General features: G+C 40.4%; 1 protein-coding gene across 1 annotated transcript in view; it reads right to left on the reverse strand.

The window, feature by feature from the left end:
* The window catches only part of L3mbtl4 (L3MBTL histone methyl-lysine binding protein 4), a 293,901-nt gene that overhangs the window by 263,099 nt on the left and 9,897 nt on the right, over positions 1 to 20,905 (reverse strand). The window contains exon 3 of the mRNA XM_048363591.1: positions 15,206 to 15,257. Within this exon, the coding sequence (XP_048219548.1) occupies positions 15,206 to 15,257 (52 nt within the window). The remainder of the gene's footprint in view (positions 1 to 15,205; positions 15,258 to 20,905) is intronic.

Raw genomic sequence — 20,905 nt, forward strand, 5'->3', positions numbered from 1 at the left:
TGTCAAGTAATGAAAAAATGCAATAGCTGTTAGACCTAATTATTACAAACGCTGTGCTATGTGCTAAAACAGCCCAATGATGTCACTACTTCCTGATTAACAGGTAAAAAATAATTGCCTTTTCATACAAGTAAGCCCAAAGGGTCTTTACAGCTCAGAACCTGCCGTGAGTAGAAAAGATATCCCAAATATGTTCCTGAAAAGTGGATATTGTTACTTCATATGGCAAAAAGGAATCCTATATAGATGCACCAGGTCCTTACAATGAGGAAACTGGGTCCAGGTGGAGCCAACGTAATCACAGGGCTCCTTAGCGGGGAATCTCTCCCAGCTGTGGCTTTGGGGCAGCATGGCTGTAACACAAGAGTCATAGACATGGAAACATACTGGCTTTGAAGACAGAGAGAGGGCCATGAGCCAGGGACTGCCAAGGGCTTCTAGGAAAGCCAGGGAATCAGAACCTCCACTCGAGTCTTCTAAGGGAATGCAGGACTGTCTGCATCTTGACTTCAGCTCCATGATACTCTGGTCAGCCTTCCAGTCTACAGAGTTCTAATAGAAATTTCTGCTATCTGATCCACTTACTCTGTGACTATTACATTGGTAGGAAACTAACAAAACTGTAGAGTATAGATAACAAGTACTGATATTTCATAAACGGTTCAGTTATCACCAAGAAGTTCCTAAATGTTCAGTAACTGAGAAAATTGACCAAGGAATCTTATTTAAATTTTCTGAAAAATGAGAAGGAATTCATAAATACTAAATTAGTTTAGGACAATAGTTATCTGACATATTATACTATCTGGTTAGAACAGAAGGGAATCATCCAGGAGCAACGGCTCACATCTGTAACCTTAGCTGCTGCTGAGTCAGTGAACAGGAGGGTTCATGAAACTCCATCTCAATCAATAAAGGCTAGGCATATGATAGGCACTGCTGGCACACATCTATAATCCTACCTACTCAGAAGGCTAGCAGTTCAAAGACAGCCCACCCACGGAGGAACGTCTTATCTCCAATTAACCAGTAAAATGTGGGGAAAAGAGATGTAGCTCAAGTAGCAGAGTGCCCAGCCTTGAATGGAAAAGCCAACCAAGAGTGTGAGGCTCTGAGTTCAAGCTCTAGCAATGGGGGTAAGGTGAAACATCTAGGCATAAGCTTGACATGGTGGCTCATGCTTATAATCCTACAGGGGAGTAATTTCTGCTGCTCCAGAGGTGGCAATCACGAAGAATATGGCTGAAGACCAATCCAAGCAAAAGGATCACAGAACTTCATATCAACCAATAAAGGCTGGTCATGGTGGTACACACCTGTACACACCTGCCCTCCTCAATACATAGGCAGTGTAAATAGGAGGATGGAAGTTGAAGACCTCATCCAAAAAATGACTAAGACCAAAAGGAGTAGGGACATGACTCAAATGACAGGATGCAAGTACAAGTCCTTGAGTTCATATCCCAGTACACCACACATACACACACACACACACACACACACACACACACACACACAGATTATGAGAGTATGCAAACATAGCTGATATTTTCCTATCTCACTGAGCTTATGTTCAGAGAGTAATTTACATAACAGACATGGAGACACAGTACTAAAGACTTGTTTACTCTCTATTATTCTTGTATACAAAGCTTGTGGTGTTTACCCTCCCAAACAGTTTTAAATAGAGCCACAGAATTGATGGGCTGAAGTATACCCAATAAATCAGCTAATCACTTTAAAAATGGAAAAGGTTATTTGTTCTGAAGTTCAGTTGTGATGTAAGTGTCTTATTCTTTAGGCAAATTACTCTGATATACCATAAATATACACTAATTTGAGAAGCTGGTTTCAATTCCCAGGCTTCCTCTCTATGTTTACAAAACCCACCAATAAATTAGAGCTTCCACATCAAACTAAATTTGAAAATACTGAGCTCAAATTTGCTATTATAAAAAGTTACAACCACAACTAGCTGAGAAAAATAATAAATTTCTGTGTTCTGTGAAGACAACTAAAGATAATTAAACATAGAAAGCAAGTGACAAATTATGGGGAGAATACTATCAACATACAAGAAAATTAAAGTAACTGTTATAAAGTTTGGAAACATTACCTTATGCAGTTTGATGCTTGTTTAGGGGGAAAATGTTTCATATTTAAAATCCCTTTCACACAAAGAGACTCACTGTGGCTACCAACTGCACACAGAGTGCTTTCCCAAGTCCAGAGCACCAGGCTGCCCACACCTCAGGACCCACCCCACACCATCTGCCCAGTGCCCTTCCTTCTGGGCTATACAGGTTCTGACCCACCCTCTCCCTTGCTGCTTCTTCCATACAGTCTGTTCTCATCCTCCTCTTCTGCTCAGCACACTGGCAGTGCTCACCGTTTCACCAGCTATCTATGCATCGAGAAGACCCCAAGTCCAGATTTGCACCTGAGAACCCTTTCACTGGCTTCTCATCCAGACCCATTAAATGTCCCATAGGTCTTCAATCCCCACATGAATACAACCCAGAGGTGGACTTCTGTTCTGAACCCTAGCTGCTAAATGCATCTACATGAGAAGCAGTCCTAAACCTCAGGAATCTGTCTTCCCCTCTCGTTCATGACATGCACTGGAAAGCAGAGCAAGCCCACCTTCTCATCAACCCTAGGAAAGAGCTTGTGTCTCATTTTCTCCTTTATCCACACCCTCTGCAGCCAGCAGTTGTATCTATACAGCATGGCTGTGGTTCTGCTGCACAGGGCTTCCAAGTCTTTATCAACTGTGCAACTGAGTCCAGACAGCTGAGCACAGTCCACAGGGGCCTCATCACCAGAACCCATCTCAGCATTCAGCGTCGTCAAGTCCTTATCAACTGTGCAACTGAGTCCAGACAGCTGAGCACAGCCCACAAGGCCTATCACCAGAGCCCAGCTCAGCATTCAGCTTCTTTCTCTAGTCACTAATTCAGGAAATCATTATAAGAGACCTAATATGTGCTAGGCTTCCTTAGAGATAAGGACAGTTTTAGTAGCATTTTGTCATCCATACATACATCTAGAAAAAAAAGATTTTAAAAATAGTATTTTCCAAGAAAAAAATGGTCTTGCACATTCAATCTCCAAGTGAATTTCTGATGAATTCACTCGTTCAGTACAGTTGTGTGCTGGAGCTCTGAGATAGCCATAACTTTAGCAAGTAACCAACGGGCATCCGCAGTCCATCTCTTACTGCCTTCTGCAAGAAATCCACGGCCCTCGTCGTGCAAGGCCCCGGTGTCGGCCCACACCATTCTCCCAGACTCAAAACACAGCTGTCACCCTTGCATTCCTCTTTGCCCTGCCATGAAAATAAAATTCCCAGTGTTGGGCTTCACCTCTAGATGAAAACACTGGAAGTAGACAATTACCCTCTCCTGTTCATTTCCACAGGCACTTGGCCATTCTCCAGTCTTGCAGCTCCAAAGCAGGCAAGTCAGATTCTACATGCAGGCTCCTCGCACCTGCCCTTTTATATCTCTTCCAGTCCCAGCTCCCTCACTTTCTCCTGTTCTCCCTCTTCAGGACTGTATCATCTTCTTCCTTCTCCTCATCTTGGACTTCTACCCTACAATTCATCTCTGGGGAGGATAAGATAGAGGAGAGCAGGGAGGGATGTTGGCCCAGAGCCAAGGAGGAACTGGGGATAAGGTGGGATCATGAAGAATGAGAGCAATAAGTAAATTTTTGTGGGCAGGGAGTCTAACACAAGGTACCATCAACGTAGAGAGAGAAAGAGAAATAGTGTCAAGCAAGGGGACTGGTAAAGGCAGGTTAGGGGAAAAGAGTAGAGGTGATGCAGCCATTGAAGCCATTGACCTGGAACAGTGATCTCCCAGTAGGGAGTCAGGGTGACTCCCACTAGACAGCCCAGTATGAAGCACTGGAGCCAGTTACAGTGGGCTGGTAGTGTCATTGCCATAGGCCCAAGGCCACCTGGGGCACTCTAAGTGAGGCAAGTCAGCCTTGCTTGCTGGAGAGCTGGGAGACCTCGAGGAGGAAGCACTAAAAGGATAGGGATCTAGAGGGGCTGAGCCAATAAGCAAACCCATGAAGATAACTTAGTGAGTCATGCTTCTCACTGCCAAACTCTGCCATTCAAACATACAGAGAGGGGAAACCTGAATGATGCTGTTAGTGTCCTGGGCACTGGGGGTATCTCTGTGAATTCATGGGTACGATATGAAAACATGGCAGTGACATGTGTGCATATAAATTTGAATGTATGTATGTAAGTGTGGTATAGAAACACATGCAAGCACAGGTACATAGGGTTTAGCTCTATGCACTGAGAAGAACAGCCATAAGTACACTTACTCCCGCCGTGAAGAAGCAGCACAGCTCTGTGCAGAAATGTGATTCAAAGACCATGGCAGGGAGAAAACAAGATGAGTCTAAAAAATGCTGTTCCAGAAGATACCGAATAATAGAGATCTAAGAATAACAGCTATCTCTCAAAGAAAACAAAACTGGCTTAAAGGGGACCCCTGTGAAAAACTACAAAATAATGACAAAGACTGTTTAAAATCCCCTGAATAAAATAAAAGATCATGAGTCCATAAGGAAATAAGTAAATTAAACAGAGAATTTGGTTTAAAAAGTCATTGGTCTATTTGGAATTGATTCTTGTGCAAGGTGATATATTAGTCTAGATTTAGTTTTTTACAGGTGTTTAACCAATTTTGATAGCACCATTTGTTGTTGAAAAGGCTGTCTTTCCTCCATCCTATTTTTTTGGTTCCCTTACCAAAGATTAGGTGGCTACAGTTCTGAAGGTTCATTTCTGGGCCTTCAGTTCTATTGGATTGATCCTCAGACCTGTATCCTCAGACCTGTATCCTCAGACCTGTTCTTGTGAAAACACCAAGCTGTTTTTATTACTATCACTTTATAATAGAGTTTGAAGTTTGGCACTGTTCTTCCTGCTTAGGACTGTTTTTGTTATTTGGGGTTTTTTATTGTTTCATATGGAAAACATTGCAGGAAGGAATAGAAGAAATACTTGGGCTCCTTGGCACAGGTTGAAACTTTGCTAATAAAGACCTAGAAACGCAACAAATCAAAGAAAGGTTGAACAAACAGGGTTGTATCAAACTACAGAGCTTCTGCATGGTAAAGGTCATAGCTAGCAAGATAAACAGAAAGCCCTCAGACTGCTTTAGCCCTCACCTTCTATACAACAAAGGCCTCATATTTAAAATATACTTGGAACTCAAAAAATTAAGTTCCCTCAAAACATATCCTTAAAACTGCCACATTATTAAGTGGGCTAAAGACTTGAGAAACTTCTCTGAAGAGAAAATGAGAAAGCCAAGAGACACATGAACAAACGCTCAACATCTGTGGTCATAAAAGAAATGCAAATCAAAACAACACTGAGATTCCACCTCACCCAAGTAAGAATGGCCATTATGAAGAAAACTAATAACAATGATGTTGGCAGGGATGTGGCCAAAAGAGAACCCTACTATACTGTTGGTGGGAGTGAAAACTTGTTCAACCATCCTGGAAAGCAGAATGGAGGTTCCTCAAAACACTAAACATAGAGCTCCTCTATCACCCAGCAATCCCACTTTTGGGCATTTACACAAAGGACAACAAACAAGGCCATACTAAAGCTACCAACACAACTACACTCATAGCAGTATTTACCAAAGCTAAAATATGAACCCAACCCAGATGGCCCTCAGTAGATGAATGGATCTTGGTTCCATTCCTCAACACCACGTATATGGAAAACGGCCAGAAGGGGCGCTATGGCTCAGGTGGCAGAGTGCTAGCCTTCAGCGGGAAGAGGCCAGGGATTGTGCTCAGGTCCTGAGTCCAAGGCCCAGGACTGGCAAAAAAAAAAAAAAAAGAAATTGTGGTATGTATACACAATGGAATTCTATGCTTCTGTCAGAAAGAATGACATTGCTCCATTTGTAAGAAAATTTAAGGACGTAGAAAAAATCATCGTAAGTGAAGTGAGCCAGACCCAAAGAAACATAAACTCTATGGGTCTCCCTATTGGTAATAATTAGTATATGTCTAGGATAGGCCTAGCAGAAGACCACAATAGCTCAATAGCTATGAACATATGATCACATAGGATGACGCTAAGAGAAATGATCTCCAAAATATGGAAACAAGTGGTTTATCTTTGATGTTGTTATTTTCAGCATACTACGTGAAATTATTTCTTTTTTCTTTTGTTTGTCTTCCCTATGTTTTAGCCCCAGTTGCCAGTGTATTTGATTCTGGTACCCTGGGTATTTTATATATGTCTGTCTGAATTAAGAAAGAGAAGGAGAACATTAAAATGGCAAGACAAAGGGTAAAAGGCAAACCAATGCAACAGCAATACTTACAGGACAATATGTTGTAAAATAATTGTACAACTTGGGGAGAAGGGTGGGAATTGGGGAGGAGGGAAGATGAGAGAAAAATCGGGGAGGGGGTAACAAGTTGGACAAGAAATGTACTTACTACCTAATATATATAACTATAACCCCTTGGTACTTCACCTTGACAATATTTTTTTAATTTAAAAAAAGAAAAGAAAGCAAAAAGTATATTCAGAGCTTTGAATTACCTCCTTACTACTTACACTTGAGCCTAAAGAAAAATGTTGTATCTTCACAGTGGAAAGTCTGGGGAAAACATTATCTTAATCCACAGAGAAAACTATTCTCAAAAATGTGACAAATCAAAACCTTAGGATACAATCAGGACAAAAAAAAAAAATGTGTCACTTCTGTAATGATTCCTCGACCACACAGAACCTGAACCTAAACATGAAGAGTCTAAAGATGAAGAAATATCAGACAACTCCAGAGTGAGGGATGTGCACCTAAATGAGGGACATGTTCCTAAATGAGAATGAGTTCCTAAACCAGCCTATGGTTTTCAAAAGCATCAAAGTCAGGAAAGTTCAGGAAAGTCTGAGGAAGCCATCCAGACTGAGGAGACTGGAGAGACCTGAATGTGAATCGGTCCTTTCACATCACTGGACACATGGTAAGATACGAGGATGGGGCTTAGGAGACAATTACGATGCAGCCTTCTATGAGCCTGGATAGGGATCTTCGACTACCTGGGGCTAGTTGTATTCTATGTGGGAAGTCCATGTTTTTCTTTGTGGGAAATAATAAAGCACCTGAGGGAATTAGGTATAGTTCAAAAAGGTACTCTGATTCAGAGGAAACATTTCTTTGTGCTATATTTTATAAGCTTGCTAGAGTTTCAGTTAAGAAAAATAGAATGTCCATTGTAAGTGCTAAGAGAACATGAAGTGTTAAGGGGACATAAAGCAGTCATTTAAAAGAGGCATATCAGCAAACAGGGTCCAAATACTTCTCGTGAATCAGCCTAGGTCTGAATGGACACCCAATATGCCCAATGTAGTAACAAATGGTGATTATACTGAACAAGTATCAACTAAGCTTTAAAAAAGCAAGGCATGTTAGTTGAAAGAATCCTTTGGTTTGGCATCTAAATGAGACCGAGGCCTCTGGCTTTAGTAAGAAAATAAGCAAGGCCCACAGAAAGAAAGCTAGGTTGCCCCATAGGAGACAGGTTATCACACCCTGCCTCAGCTTTAAGCCCATGTAGTTGCAGAAGGAAAGATGGGGTGCTGACCTCCTGGGAGCTAAGACTCTGGTGCCACCAGGCCATGCCCCTAGCCCAAGCCCATGGAGATGCCTCCTCCAGAATTAAGAGCTATACAGTAACAATATTTCTACTAAATTAATCTGAGCATGAAGGATCCAGTCCCCTTTCCAGAATTCAATACTCTACCCACTGGCGACCATTAATCATGAATGCAATGGGGACTTAGTGTAGCCTTTACAGGAGTTTTCTGGAGGGGAGTTAGAGGATAGACATGATCTGAAAGCTCTTCAAGAGAGAAAAGCTTTTAATTTTCCTATATTGAAGACTGCTGTAAGACCCATAAAGGCTGGCTTCATAAAACAGGCTTCTCACATTCCAGGCTTTGCCCTAGCTTAGAAGTTTAACCAGTTTTATGCGTTGACCAGTCACTCCACTTAGGAAATAGTCACCTCTTTCCTTTGTAAGGGACCCATTAATATCCTAGGTCAACCACAAGAGCTGTATGCCACAGCAGAGGGCTGGTAACCTAAGAAGTTACGTTTAAAGATTAGCTCATTCATAAGGCAGTATCAAGAGCAAATAAATGCTTTGAAAAATATGTATTGGAAACGAATACAGAGTAGCATTCTCATTAAAGCCCACATGAATGCTTCAGTTATTACAGTGTCCCACAATAAAGGTCATTCCTTAGAAAGTATTCTCCAATGATAGCTTCATGGCTCAGTGAAAATGTCACTCTTTAGGCTCAAAGTAGCTAAATGCATAAATATTTAATTGTTCCTTTAATGACAGTAAATGCTGTCTATACTAAGAGAAATTGAATAGAGTAAAATCAATTTAGTTTCTGCTTTCTAATCTTGATAGCCAAGCTAAGATAAAGAATTGCCTGGGGGAAGGAACTAGTCGCTCACTAAGTTTAGAAAATGCAGTGATTAGTTCCACTGACATAAAACTATTTTTCAAGACAGTGCTTCTGTCATTACTCTGGGAAGTAAGTTAGCTACCATAAGCAAGACTGTAGGAAAACATTCCAGGGTCCATCTGGGGACCATGTGGGAAGATTTTAGACTTGCTTAATGAGCCATATCCTCTAAAACTAGTGCCTAAACTACCTTAAAAGTAAATTAAGCATCTTTTGGAAACTACGTTAAATCTTCTTCAGTCCATTTAGCTAATTATTATTACTTCAGAACTTTAGTACATTATTACTTGGGTTAAAAAAATAAACCCTATTTTTAAGAGCTGTATTTTTAAGAGATGCTTGATTTAAGTGGAAGTAGGCAACATAACTAAATTTTACAAAAACCAAATGCCCTAGGATTTGCTGAGGGAAATATAAAATAAGCAGCGTGCAGATATATTAAAGTCTTGAAGTAGCCAGTTGGCAGAAAGACCCTCTCGGTGGAGAAAGCAGTTTCCCCAATAGTAAGTTCTAGACCGCATGTTCTGGAAGACTGTAGCAAGGCGGGTGGAAGCTTGGTGGCAGGAGGCAGGAATGTGCCAAATGGCAAGAGGCCTCCAATGGCATTCCAAAGGAAGGAGACGATGCACTCAACCAGCAGAATTCCAGATGAATTTCCTCTGGAGAAGAAAGAACACAAAAAGCCTGGACCACGGCTGAAAGGCAACCCAGCCCTACTCCACTCCGCGTTGGGAACTGTGGTATGGCATCCATCATACAGTGCAAGTTGAGAAAGGAGAGGCGAGGATGAATGAAAGGAAGGAGTGAAGTCTCCAAGAAGATAAACGGTTTGATTACAGCTCATGATGGAGCAACACGGTATGGGACAGCACAGGATACAACTAGACACTGAAGCTCAGATTTACAGACTCAGTAAAATTTTAAAGAAAAGCAATCTGAGTGCTGATGGCTCATTACCTGTAATCCTAGATACTCAGTTTGCTGAGACTTGAGATCATGGTTCAAAGCCAGCTGATCAAGAAAAGTCCATGAGACACTGATCTCTAAGCACCCAAAAGGCATAAGTAGAGTTGTGACTCAAATGGTAGAGCACCAGCCTCAAGCAAAAAAATTTAAGGGATAGGACCAATCCTCAGAGTTCCATCTCCCATATTGGCACATATTAACAAAAAAGATCAAGAAAAAGAAGAGCATGAAAACTTTCATTGATGTGAGAAATCCTGGGGTCCACCCAATCAAAACTGTCCTAGGTACTATATTGTCCGAGGAGAGCATACCTAAAGTGAGGGAGATGTGATGATTTGATGCTCAGGAAGGAGACACTTGGAGCTGCCAATCACCTCCCATGGAACTGGCAGCTTGTGGCCAGGAGAAAACATAAGAATATGCAATGAAAGAAACTCACTTGCAATACTAAATGCAAAAGGATATTCTGAACTGAATCCTGGAACAGAATAAAGAAGGACAATTACCAGAAACACTGGTAATATGTGAATAAAGTCTGTAGATCAACAGCAGTGACACACCAATACAAATCCTTAGTTCTGACGAATGTTCCATGGTGGTTAGAAGACATGAAAATCAGAAGAAACTAGGTGAGCAGTACACAGAGCTGTCTCTGCAACTTACCTGAAAAATCTAAAATCCACAAGATTTTACCTCCAAAATAATCAGCACGAAGCTGAGCTGGAGGCATAGCCCAGGTTGCAGAGCCAAGCAAAGCAAACAAACAGGAGTCTCTGCTTTCAATCCTTGGTACTCACAATAATAAGTAAAAGATTTTAAGTGATTTAACTGCCTACATACAACTGTGTAGTTATATATGAACTTTATTCTGAAATTGTTGAGCTTTAAGGCTATTTTCAATTTTCCAGCATGTATAAATAGTGCCACCGTGATCAGATGGACATAAATGGGATGCATTACATCAGGATGAATTACAAGAAGTTCCAAAGTCAAAGAAAAGTTTTAGTTAATGTTTCCAATAAATACTACTAATATAAGCTCCAAAACGTTAGGACTGAATTATGCTCCTGTAGAGCTAGTAAAGCAAGGGGCACTCTACCCCATCCCACCAGCAAGGGGAATTTGTGGTAGATAAATAAATAAATAATCCCTGCTAACTGACAGGTTAAAAACTGTCTTCATTACGTTTAGATTTATATTTCTCCAGCAGTCTACTGAGACTAATTTTTTATTTTTTTTGGCCAGTCCTGGGGCTTGGACTCAGGGCCTGAGCACTGTCCCTGGCTTCCTTTTTGCTCAAGACTAGCTCTCTGCCACTTGAGCCACAGCCCCATTTCTGGCCATTTTCTATATATGTGGTGCTGGGGAATCGAACCCAGGGCTTCATGTATACGAGGCAAGCTCTCATGCCACTAGGCCATATTCCCAGCTCAAGATAAAATACTTTGAGTTAGCTTATTTGAACATTTAATATTACTTATTTTTCTCCCTTCTCGCTTCTTCCCTGTGAATTACTGTCCACCTGGGGTTGGACTAGAATCTTGGTGGACAGGTCTTTTTATTGAGCTAGTCTTTCTATTGTGGACCTTTGGTCAGCTGTATGTAACAGTGAAAAATCTTTGCTGACTTTCTGTTTCCCTTGTATTTGTTGTGATTTTACTTGACAAATAATTTTACTTGGATACATCTATGTTTTCCTTACAACTTCTTCAGACAGTGTCATTTTTATAAAGCCTTCACTGCCTAACACTCAACTGAACAGGTATTGGTATTTCTTTAAAACGGGCACAGATAATTTTAGGATTGGAAAAGCCAGACCATTTGTTCAACTAAAGAAGCCAAGACTTCAAGTATACAGACATGTAGGTGTGAGACTGCCCACTAACAATAATAATTCCCTCTTTCTAAACACACACAATTATTGACAGAATGATGAGGCATGTCCTGTTTCAAGGGGATCGAAATGAGTTGCTAATTGTTTTAATGACTAGGAATAATTTTTGTTTAGAGCCTCACCCCCCCCCCAAAAAAAAAAACCTCAAAACAATCCATCTCAGGACATGACCCAAGGATACGCTAGCTCAGTCTGTCTTCGGGAACTCAGAGGATTATATGACACTGTTGGTCTTTCTTTTTTTTTTTTTTGCCAGTCCTGGGGCTTGGACTCAGGGCCTGAGCACTGTCCCTGGCTTCTTTTTGCTCAAGGCTAGCACTCTGCCACTTGAGCCACAGAGCCACTTCTGGCCATTTTCTGGGTATGTGGTGCTGGGGAATCGAACCCAGGGCCTCATGTATATGAGGCAGGCACTCTTGCCACTAGGCCATATCCCTAGCCCCACTGTTGGTCTTTCATTATTAGCACTTTTTTACATTCCAGTTCCTAAGCAAAATTCCAGATCTTTCTCCCTCTGTTTTAACAGTGATAAAGAGGGGAGAATGTCAGTGTGAAAAGGTCACAGCCTTTAAAATTTGTTGGATATGTGTTCAAATACTGACTCACTGCCGTGAGTTAATTATACATTATATACACCAAATATTCCTTATCTGCAGTATATCTTCAGTGATGATGGCATAGGTTAGACAATGTGTTATTTTTACAAATGTCCAAAGAAATACATGCTGGTCATAAAATTGCTACAAAACACTGTTTATTTTTCAACATAATTTCCTATTCTCATATAAATACAAATGTGTCCACACATAGCTTTTATTTTAACTTTGGCATTAATTTTAAGACATGAGATAAAGCACAAGGCTATATACTTCTATAAGCATTATGAAGAAAATAACTATTTCCACAAAATACAAGAGGAAAATCCTCATTAAAACACTAAATACAATGATGGCAATTGGACACAAGTCCAGGCATAAACAGGAACCTACAAATCCCAAATCAGATTATTTCAAGAGTTACAACAGATCCTGACTTCTAGGAGTTGGACCATGCTAAGACATTGAGTCCAGTGAGAACTTTGAAGCAAGAAATGAAAATCTGTGCAGCCTGCAGCCAACTTGAGTTCCTGTGTAGAGTGGCTAAGAAAAAATGAAGGCAGAGAAAGTTCTAGTCACTAGAGCTCAACCAAGAATGACTGCCAAATAGGACACAAACATATATTAAAGATGAAACCAAACTACTATCTTGTGCAATAGAATTGTCTACAAATCTCTTTACTCTCATACAAACACTGAAGTCTTTTATTTGAAGGATGATGTTATTGTTGAGATGTCTTCACAGGGGATTCCAAGTCGTTGTGGTTCCCCTCACTGACTAGAAACATTGCGAGTTCCTCTATAGTCTAACATTTCCTAAAGCCCATGTCCAGGACTACTCAATACAGATAAAAACAATTCTAAGCGAAATAAATCACGAGACACTGGAAATAAACACTGAATAATAGGATATTTAGCAATTTATTTCCTTTCTCCCATTAAAAGTGATAAAATTAGGAGTTACCTCAAAAATCCTCAAATAATCTAGTTGGATTGCAACTAGAAATCTGTAGCAGCCACATGCACAAACCAGATCTAGCCCTTTTTGTCACTTTCATGTTCCACAGCTAGGAAAACTAGAAACAACAATAAATACTAAGTTTGCAAGTTTGAAGAAGAATAAAGTATTGCATGAAACTTTAAAAAAGGAACCATTAACCATTAGCTCTTAACTAAAGCAAATACACCAGTGGAAAACAAGAAAAACATGCCTGCTAACAAAGCTGACAAACTTCCTACAATTACTGTGTAATCAGTAGGTATATAAACAGTCTCAGATAATGGAATGTTCTTGTCAGTTATGAGGCTTGAACTCGGGGTCTGGGCTCTCTCTCTGAACATTTTCACTCAAGACTAGCTCTTGACCATTTTGAACCACAGCTCTACTTTCAGTTTTCTGGTGGTTAATTGGAGATGAGAGTTTCACAGATTTTCTTGCCTAGGCTGACTTCGAACCCAAATTCTCAGATCTTAGCCTACTGAGTAGCTAGGATTATAAGCATGAGCCACCAGTGCCCAGCAGAACCAAACCTTTTTAAATTGTTCACCTGAGTCTGCTTTTCTTTTTCTTCAACTACAGGAAAGAAGAATACAACAGCAGCTGAGCTCTGGTGACTCCTGTCTGTAATCTTCGATATTCAAGAAGCTGAAATCTGAAGATGGAAATTTGAAGCCAACCAACACAGACAAATCTAAGAAACTCTTATCTCCAATTCACTACCAAAAAGTAAGAAACAGAGGTGTGGCTAAAGTGGTAGTGTACCCACCTTGAGTGAACAAAAGCTAAACAAGGGGGTGAGGCCTTGAGTTCTCCACTAGTGTCATGCATGTACATGCACACACACACACAAACACACACAGACACACCCTAAAACAAAATATATTAATGTGAAAATATTAAGTGAAAGTATAGTTGTAGGAGATAAATATCATAAAGCACAATCTCTCCATGAAAGAAAAAAATTGTTCGGCCCAACTTTCTTTTGAAAATTCCACTGTTGCTTAAGTGAAGTGTATTTCAATGGAGCCAAACATCAAGATATGTAATTATCAAACTCCAGCATCCTATTTTGCTTCTTCAGCAAAGTGCGTGACAGGTCTGGGGTAGCAGCAAGAGAAGACATTTAAAGCAGCATTCAGATGGGTGGTTACAATAAAACAATTTTTATTTCAAAAATCATTTATGTGAAAGGGCAAAAATATTCAGTATTATATTCTAAGACTAAGCAATGTAAAGTAGTCTTTAGCAATCTCAATTCTTGTCATTTTTAAAAAAGATGTTTTAGTTGTTTTCATTATTTGAAAACAAATGAAAGAAAGAGCTTACGCAACAAACATCGAAGGAAAGTATATTGAAGGAACATTACCAGATTTACATGCTTCTTTCCACTGGGAATGTCTGAGATTCAGCTACATTTTACAGAAAATGGAAATGATGACTGCTTGTATAACAACAATAACCAAATATGTGAAATCTATGTTCCCATGGAATAACAACCCTATTTGTTGGTTCTAATGAAAAAGAATTGATTGAATACCAAAAACGTATGTTATTGTGACAGGCAATAGTCCTTGTAGAACAAATCCAAAACATGACATAAGAGAAGAGTACAAATAAAAACCATTAGGAAAGTGGACCACCCTGGAAAAGCCAAAGTAAATAATTAGAAATAAACTAGGTGGCATCTTTTTTTCCCTGTTTTACAAGCCACATGTTGTTTTCTTGAAACTTTTTAAAAAGTCAAATGCAGGAGACACTAGTAGCTCATGCCTACAATCCTAGCTACTAATCAGGCTGAGATCTGAGGATCGAGGTTCAGAGTCAACCCAGGCAGGAAAATCTGTGAGACTCCTTTCTCCAATTAAGCACTAAAAAGCTGAAAGTGGAACAGTAATTCAAGGGATGGAGCACTAGCCTTGCACACAAAAGTTCAGAGACAGCAGCCTAGCCAAGTTCAGCCACTGGGACCAACAAAAAGAAAATAAAGGTCAAGTGCATCAGATTTATTAAGAGCTTCCGACTCTTCTCTATGTCTGTATGTGAAGGTCTTAGATGACATTGATAACATCCACAGAGGAAACTGTAATGCAGTGGATAAATAGAAATGTTGTTATAGATTTCAATTAATGGGCCTAAAACAACATAACCAAAATTTCACTTCAGATTTGCTCCCTGGGAGTGAGAATGTCACCAATGGAGATCGTTACCGTGACTCGAGAGGGCCGTGCTGTCCTTGGGCTTCTTTTCTTCTGCTTGCTCCTGGAACATGGAAAATGTAGTTTAGATTGTATTTCTGGGTAACATAAACCTTGAAAATGGCTACAAAGATCCCCTTAGTCAAGAGGAAAATGTACAGAGCCAGCATCCTCTTTCTGGGTTCCCAGCAAGGTACCCCACGACCCACATACATGTGGCAGTAGGCTCCACTGTTGTTGGATAAAGTAGAAGAGAAAGACCTCAAAAGCAGTCTCTATGGATGGAGATAGGAGTGCCCAAGCCGCCTGCTTCCCTGATCCTGACAAGTCACACGGGGGGACAGCATGAGAGGCCTGCTCCCCACCCAAGTCCCACTCTGCCTTCTGCTTTTGCTTTCAACTATCAGAGTCTTCACCCATTTGTCAGTGCTCACTTAAGATAGTGTCTTCTAACTGCAATCAAACTGACCTTCACAGAATGGATGGATGACTTCACCGGTTCCTATAAAGAAATCACACATTGAATGTGACTCACAAGACAAGCACAGCAAAGGCAAGGTGCCAGAGCCCTTCTTGTGGTCACGTGATGCATCAGGCACAGAGACAGTAGCTCCTCAAGCAAAGTGAATCACCCACTGGGCAAACACTGAGAGCCAGCCTGCCTGCCTCCCTCCCTCCATCCCTCCCTCCTTCCCTTCCTTCTCTTTCCTTACTTCTTTATCTTTATTCTGCCTTCTTCTTTTCTTTTACCTTCCTTTTATCTCTCATTCATCTCCCATTCTCTTGTTTTTGAAAGATACAGAAGAAAGGAGCATTTGAAAAACTGATATCTATGTATGTATCTTATTCCTGTGATTTTGTGAACAAAAATGAATTTATGCCACCTAATAAATGCGTAAGCGGGGCTGGGAATATGGCCTAGTGGCAAGAATGCTTGCCTCGTGTACATAAAATCCTGGGTTTGATTCCCCAGCAACACAAATATAGAAAACGGCCAGAAGTGGCGCTATGGCTCAAGTGGCAGAGTGCTAGCCTTGAGCAAAAAGAAGCCAGAGACAGTGCTCAGGCCCTGAGTCCAAGCTCCAGGACTGGCCTATGGTCTCCCTCATAGGGAATAATTAGCACAGGTTTAGGCTAACTACAGCAGAGGATCACAAGAGCCTAATAGCTATGCCCCTATGAATGCATAAGATGATGCTAAGTGAAATGAACTCCATGTTATGGAAACGACTGTTATATCACTGTTGTAATTATTTTCAACATGCCATGTGAAACCGTAGCTTCTATTGTTGATGATCCTCTTGTACCTCCTTCCTGTGCTGTACCCGCACTATCACTGTATCTTATCTGAGTACATTGGAAACTGGTAGAAGTAGGAAAGTGAAAGGGAATATCAAAATCGAGAAACACAGGATAGAAAGACAAACGACTCCAAAAGCAATACTTGCAAAACCATTTGGTGTAAACCAACTGAACAACTCATGGGGGGAGAGGGGAAGGGGGAGGGGGAGGGGAGAATGAGGGAGGAGGTAACAAACAGTATAGGAAATGTACCCAAGGCCTAATGTATGAAACTGTAACCTCTCTGTACATCACTTTGACAATAAATAAGAAAAAAATAATTAAAAATAATAAATTAAAATTAAAAAATACGTAAGCGTAAACTGAAAAAACAGGAAATAAAATTTCTCACTTAAAAATCTTTCAAATAAGATGTTTCAGTGGGCTGTTCATTCATTTTTAGGGACATAGTTATGCACTAGTTTTGATTAGTTTCTGAGAACAAACTGTCATCAGAGAAGATGAAAATTTGGCAACTGATTTATACAGAAACCTTTACATAATTAGTGGCTGATGATTAAGAAAAATGAGTTTCATGATTTAGTAAATTCAGCCTACAATCATTTCTTCAGTTTATTCATATCTGTATATGGGATCTCAAGCTGTAACAAGAGACAGACTGACTTTTCCAATTTATGCAGGGCTGACCTGGCCAGACCTCTAAAATGTCCCTGGCCAGGAAACCTTTGGCCCTGGCAAACACCCAGCTAGGATATCCACTGAAGCCTGAAAAGCAGACAACAGATAATAGTATCACCAAGCTTTAAACCAGGCACTCAAAACAATCCTCCCTATTAATATTTTAATGAAAGATTACTAGGGTTGACCCATTAAACATACTATTAATTTCATTTTCTGGTGTAGGTTCATTCTTTCTTAGTCTTTGACTTCAAAGTACAAAATGCAATTGGTAGAGTACTGACTCATCATTTTTAAATAAACAAATAATTCATATATGTGATTAAAGTTTCCTTATAAAGGGAACTATGGTTTCTACAGGAAATGTTCCCTTAAAACATATACTGAAAGCTGGGAGATGGTGGAACATTCAGGAGATGGAGTTTTGTGGAAGGAACGGAGGTGACTGGGTCACGTTCTTAAAAGGGGATGTGAAAATCCTGCTTCCTTACTCCCCCCTCCCCCCTCCTCTCCTCTTGTCCTTTCTTCCAGGAAAAAAAAATGGCATGAGTTGTTTTGTTCTACCACATGTGACATTCTGTCTCACCACAGGCTCCAAAACACCCCAGCCATCAACCACAGTCTGAAACCTCCCAAATCATGAGCCATGGGCATTTCCTCCAGCTAGTTATCTCCAGCATTTGGTCTCATCAATGGAAGGCTGGCTAACACAGTAGAGTAAGAAATCAGTTTGGAGAGGATATCTCAAGTTGCCAACTGCTTTAAGCAGTCATCTATTATTGAATGTGACAGATCTCTTCATGTGCTTTAGTTCAGTATCTTTCTGTGTACATAATTTATTATGTAACTAATCTGCATTGTTTCAGTTTGTGTAGTTCAAAATACACAGATGTAGATGTAGTGTTTCACTATATTTTCTGTATGCACTTGAAATATAAATTGACAATGAAAACTTTTTCACTTGCTCTCTCCCATCTGTTCTATCATAGCATTCCTACCCAGTAATCACTGTGATTAGTCTGCAGTATATCCTTGCAAAGTTTTTATTATAAAAATACACTCTGAGCACCAATGGCTCATGCATGCAATACTAGTTACTCAGAACACTGAGATCAGAAGATCTCAGTTCAAAGCCACCACAGTAAAGTCCATGAGACTCTTACCTTCAATTCACCACACAAAAACCTGAAACTGATCTGTGTCTCAAGTGGTAGAGCACCAGTCTCAAGGCTAAGGAACAGTACACCTAGATCCTAAATTCAATTCCTTGTATCAGAAACATGGCTATATGTTATTTTCTTGTCTTTGTACATAAGTTAGTCCATCAAAGTATTGCTTTCTACTTGCCTTTTTACTTAACAAATACCTCAAAGTTCTTACCCTGACCCCATAAGATGCATAAGAGTGTTTTCATTCTTCTTTTTTTTTGCCAGTCCTGGGGCTTGAACTCAGGGTCTGGGCTCTATCCCTAGGCCTCTTTGTACTCTACCACTTGAGCCACATCACAACTTGCAGATTTTTTTTAGTAGTTTTTTGGAGATAAGAGTCTCATGGGCTTTCCTGCCTAGGCTGGCTTCAAATCTCCATCCTCATATCTCAACCTCCTGAGTAGCTTAGGATTGCAGATGTGAGCCACCTGTGCCCAGCTGTGTTTTCATTCTTTTTTATAGTTGCAGAGTACTATAACACATGGATAAGTCATGATTTGCTTAGATAGATCCTTATTTGTGGAAGCTAAGACTATTGTTATAATTCTTTCTTTTTTTTCTATTATGTAATGCTATAGTAATAACCTACACAAGATGCAAGCTTATAGGGAGAGTGATTTCACAAATTAGCACTTCCAGACTAAAGCAGACCTTGAGTTTGCCTTGGATGCCCTACATTGGACTACAAGACTGACTAGTGCCTATCTTGTAATAGCCATTCCAACAGTGTGTCATCAGATTTTTAGAGCTTATTGCAATGACAGGTTAAAAAAAATAAGAACTCACTATAGTTACCATTTGCACATGCCTCTTCTTAAACAGGCTGAAGACCATATTATATATTTACAAAGCAATTGTACTTCTACTTCTGTAAAATGTCTATCTGTGGTCTATATTTTTGTTGGAGTATCTTTTGATCTTCATAAATTAGAAGTATTACTGTTTTGTCTAGAGTAGGCTATACATTGCTTATTTTTCCCAATTTATTGAGTCTCTTTTCTATTTTTCTCACAGTATCTTTTAGTATACATTGAGTTTTTGTTGTTTAAGAAATGAAATTATGCCAGGCACATAATTACTGGCTCATGCCTGTAATCCTAGCTACTCAAGAAGCTGAGATCTGAGATTTGTAGTTCGAAGCCTGCCTGAGGAAGAAAAGTCCCCATGAGACTCTTAACTCCAATTAACCACTCACAAACCAGAAGAAGAGCAGTGAATCAATGTAGTAAAGCACTAGCTTTAAGCAAAAGAGCTCAGTGACCCAAAAGTGACAAAAGCAGAAAGGAAAGAAGGGAGGGAGGGAGGGAGGGAGGGAGGGAGGGAGGGAGGGAGGGAGGAAGGGAGGGAGGGAGGGAGAGAGGGAAGGAAATTGCCAAACTTTTCTTTTAAGGTTTATATCATTAAATAAAAGCTAAAATAGCATTCTTTAGAACCAGATTGCAAAAGCCTTCCCCTTTTATTTATGGCCACACTTATGGTTTCTTTCTTACATTTAAATCTCTGCTACCTGATTTGTGCATGAAGCACAGATATAAAATAAGAGCACATTTTTGCTCAGGTAGCTACTTATTTATCCCTACTTAATACCCTCCTTCTCCTCACCAGGCTATGGTCTGTGAATAGCACACTGAACTCCCATGTGCATTTGTATTTCTGGCTTTCTATTTTGCCTGTTTAGTCTGTCTGTCTACTCAAGTGCCAGAACCACGTGATTCTAATTACTGTAACCTTATGTTAAGATATAGACTATAGGCTTTCACACATGGTAAGACTTCTAATATTTTGCACATGATAGGATAGTTCTGTTTCTGTCAACTAGTTGAAAGTTCAAAGGACTAGATGGTTTTGACACTGGAAAAGTAGTTTATTTCAGCTCCATGAGCCTGACTTTCATAATGTGTGACTTGGAAAAAACTGCAACGTCCTTATAGGACTGTCTGAAGGATTCAAAAGTGTGGATAAAGTCAGCTAGTGACTCTCAATTAGTAACAGCTATTACAAGTACTTTGCCAGATCTCAACTGCGAAGACTGCACCCAAGGACTTAATACAAATTAAAGTCCCCTGCTTATTTGTGCGTACCAACTGAAGAAGGGCATATCAAACCAACACAGTCTCTCATGAGAGAAGCATTCTGAGGGGAGAGTAAACAGGATCTTAAAATTCTGAGTTAATTAGCCATTATAAACATCTGCTGGGCAATTACCACATGGCAGGAACTGTGGTGAGCTCTAAGAGGTAAATAAACCACAACATCCAGGGTCTATCCCCTGACTCCGCTACTTATCAGGGGCTCCCTGGGCTGAGTCCATAGTGGCAAATGAAGGGATGGCAGTCCTTGGCTATGACGGGGGTGTCGCTGCACCCTCACATACTCCCTTGCCCACCGGGAGCTACTGCTGGCTTTCCCGGGTGTGCCACTCTGCGCACAGCCTCACTGCTACCACCCTTGTGTCTCCAACACCTCTCCCTCTACCCACTCCGCACCAAGCAGGCAGTCTCACCCTCACCATCACAACTGCCAA

The sequence above is a fragment of the Perognathus longimembris genome, chromosome 15 (assembly GCF_023159225.1).
Source record: "Perognathus longimembris pacificus isolate PPM17 chromosome 15, ASM2315922v1, whole genome shotgun sequence".
NCBI lineage: Eukaryota > Metazoa > Chordata > Mammalia > Rodentia > Heteromyidae > Perognathus > Perognathus longimembris.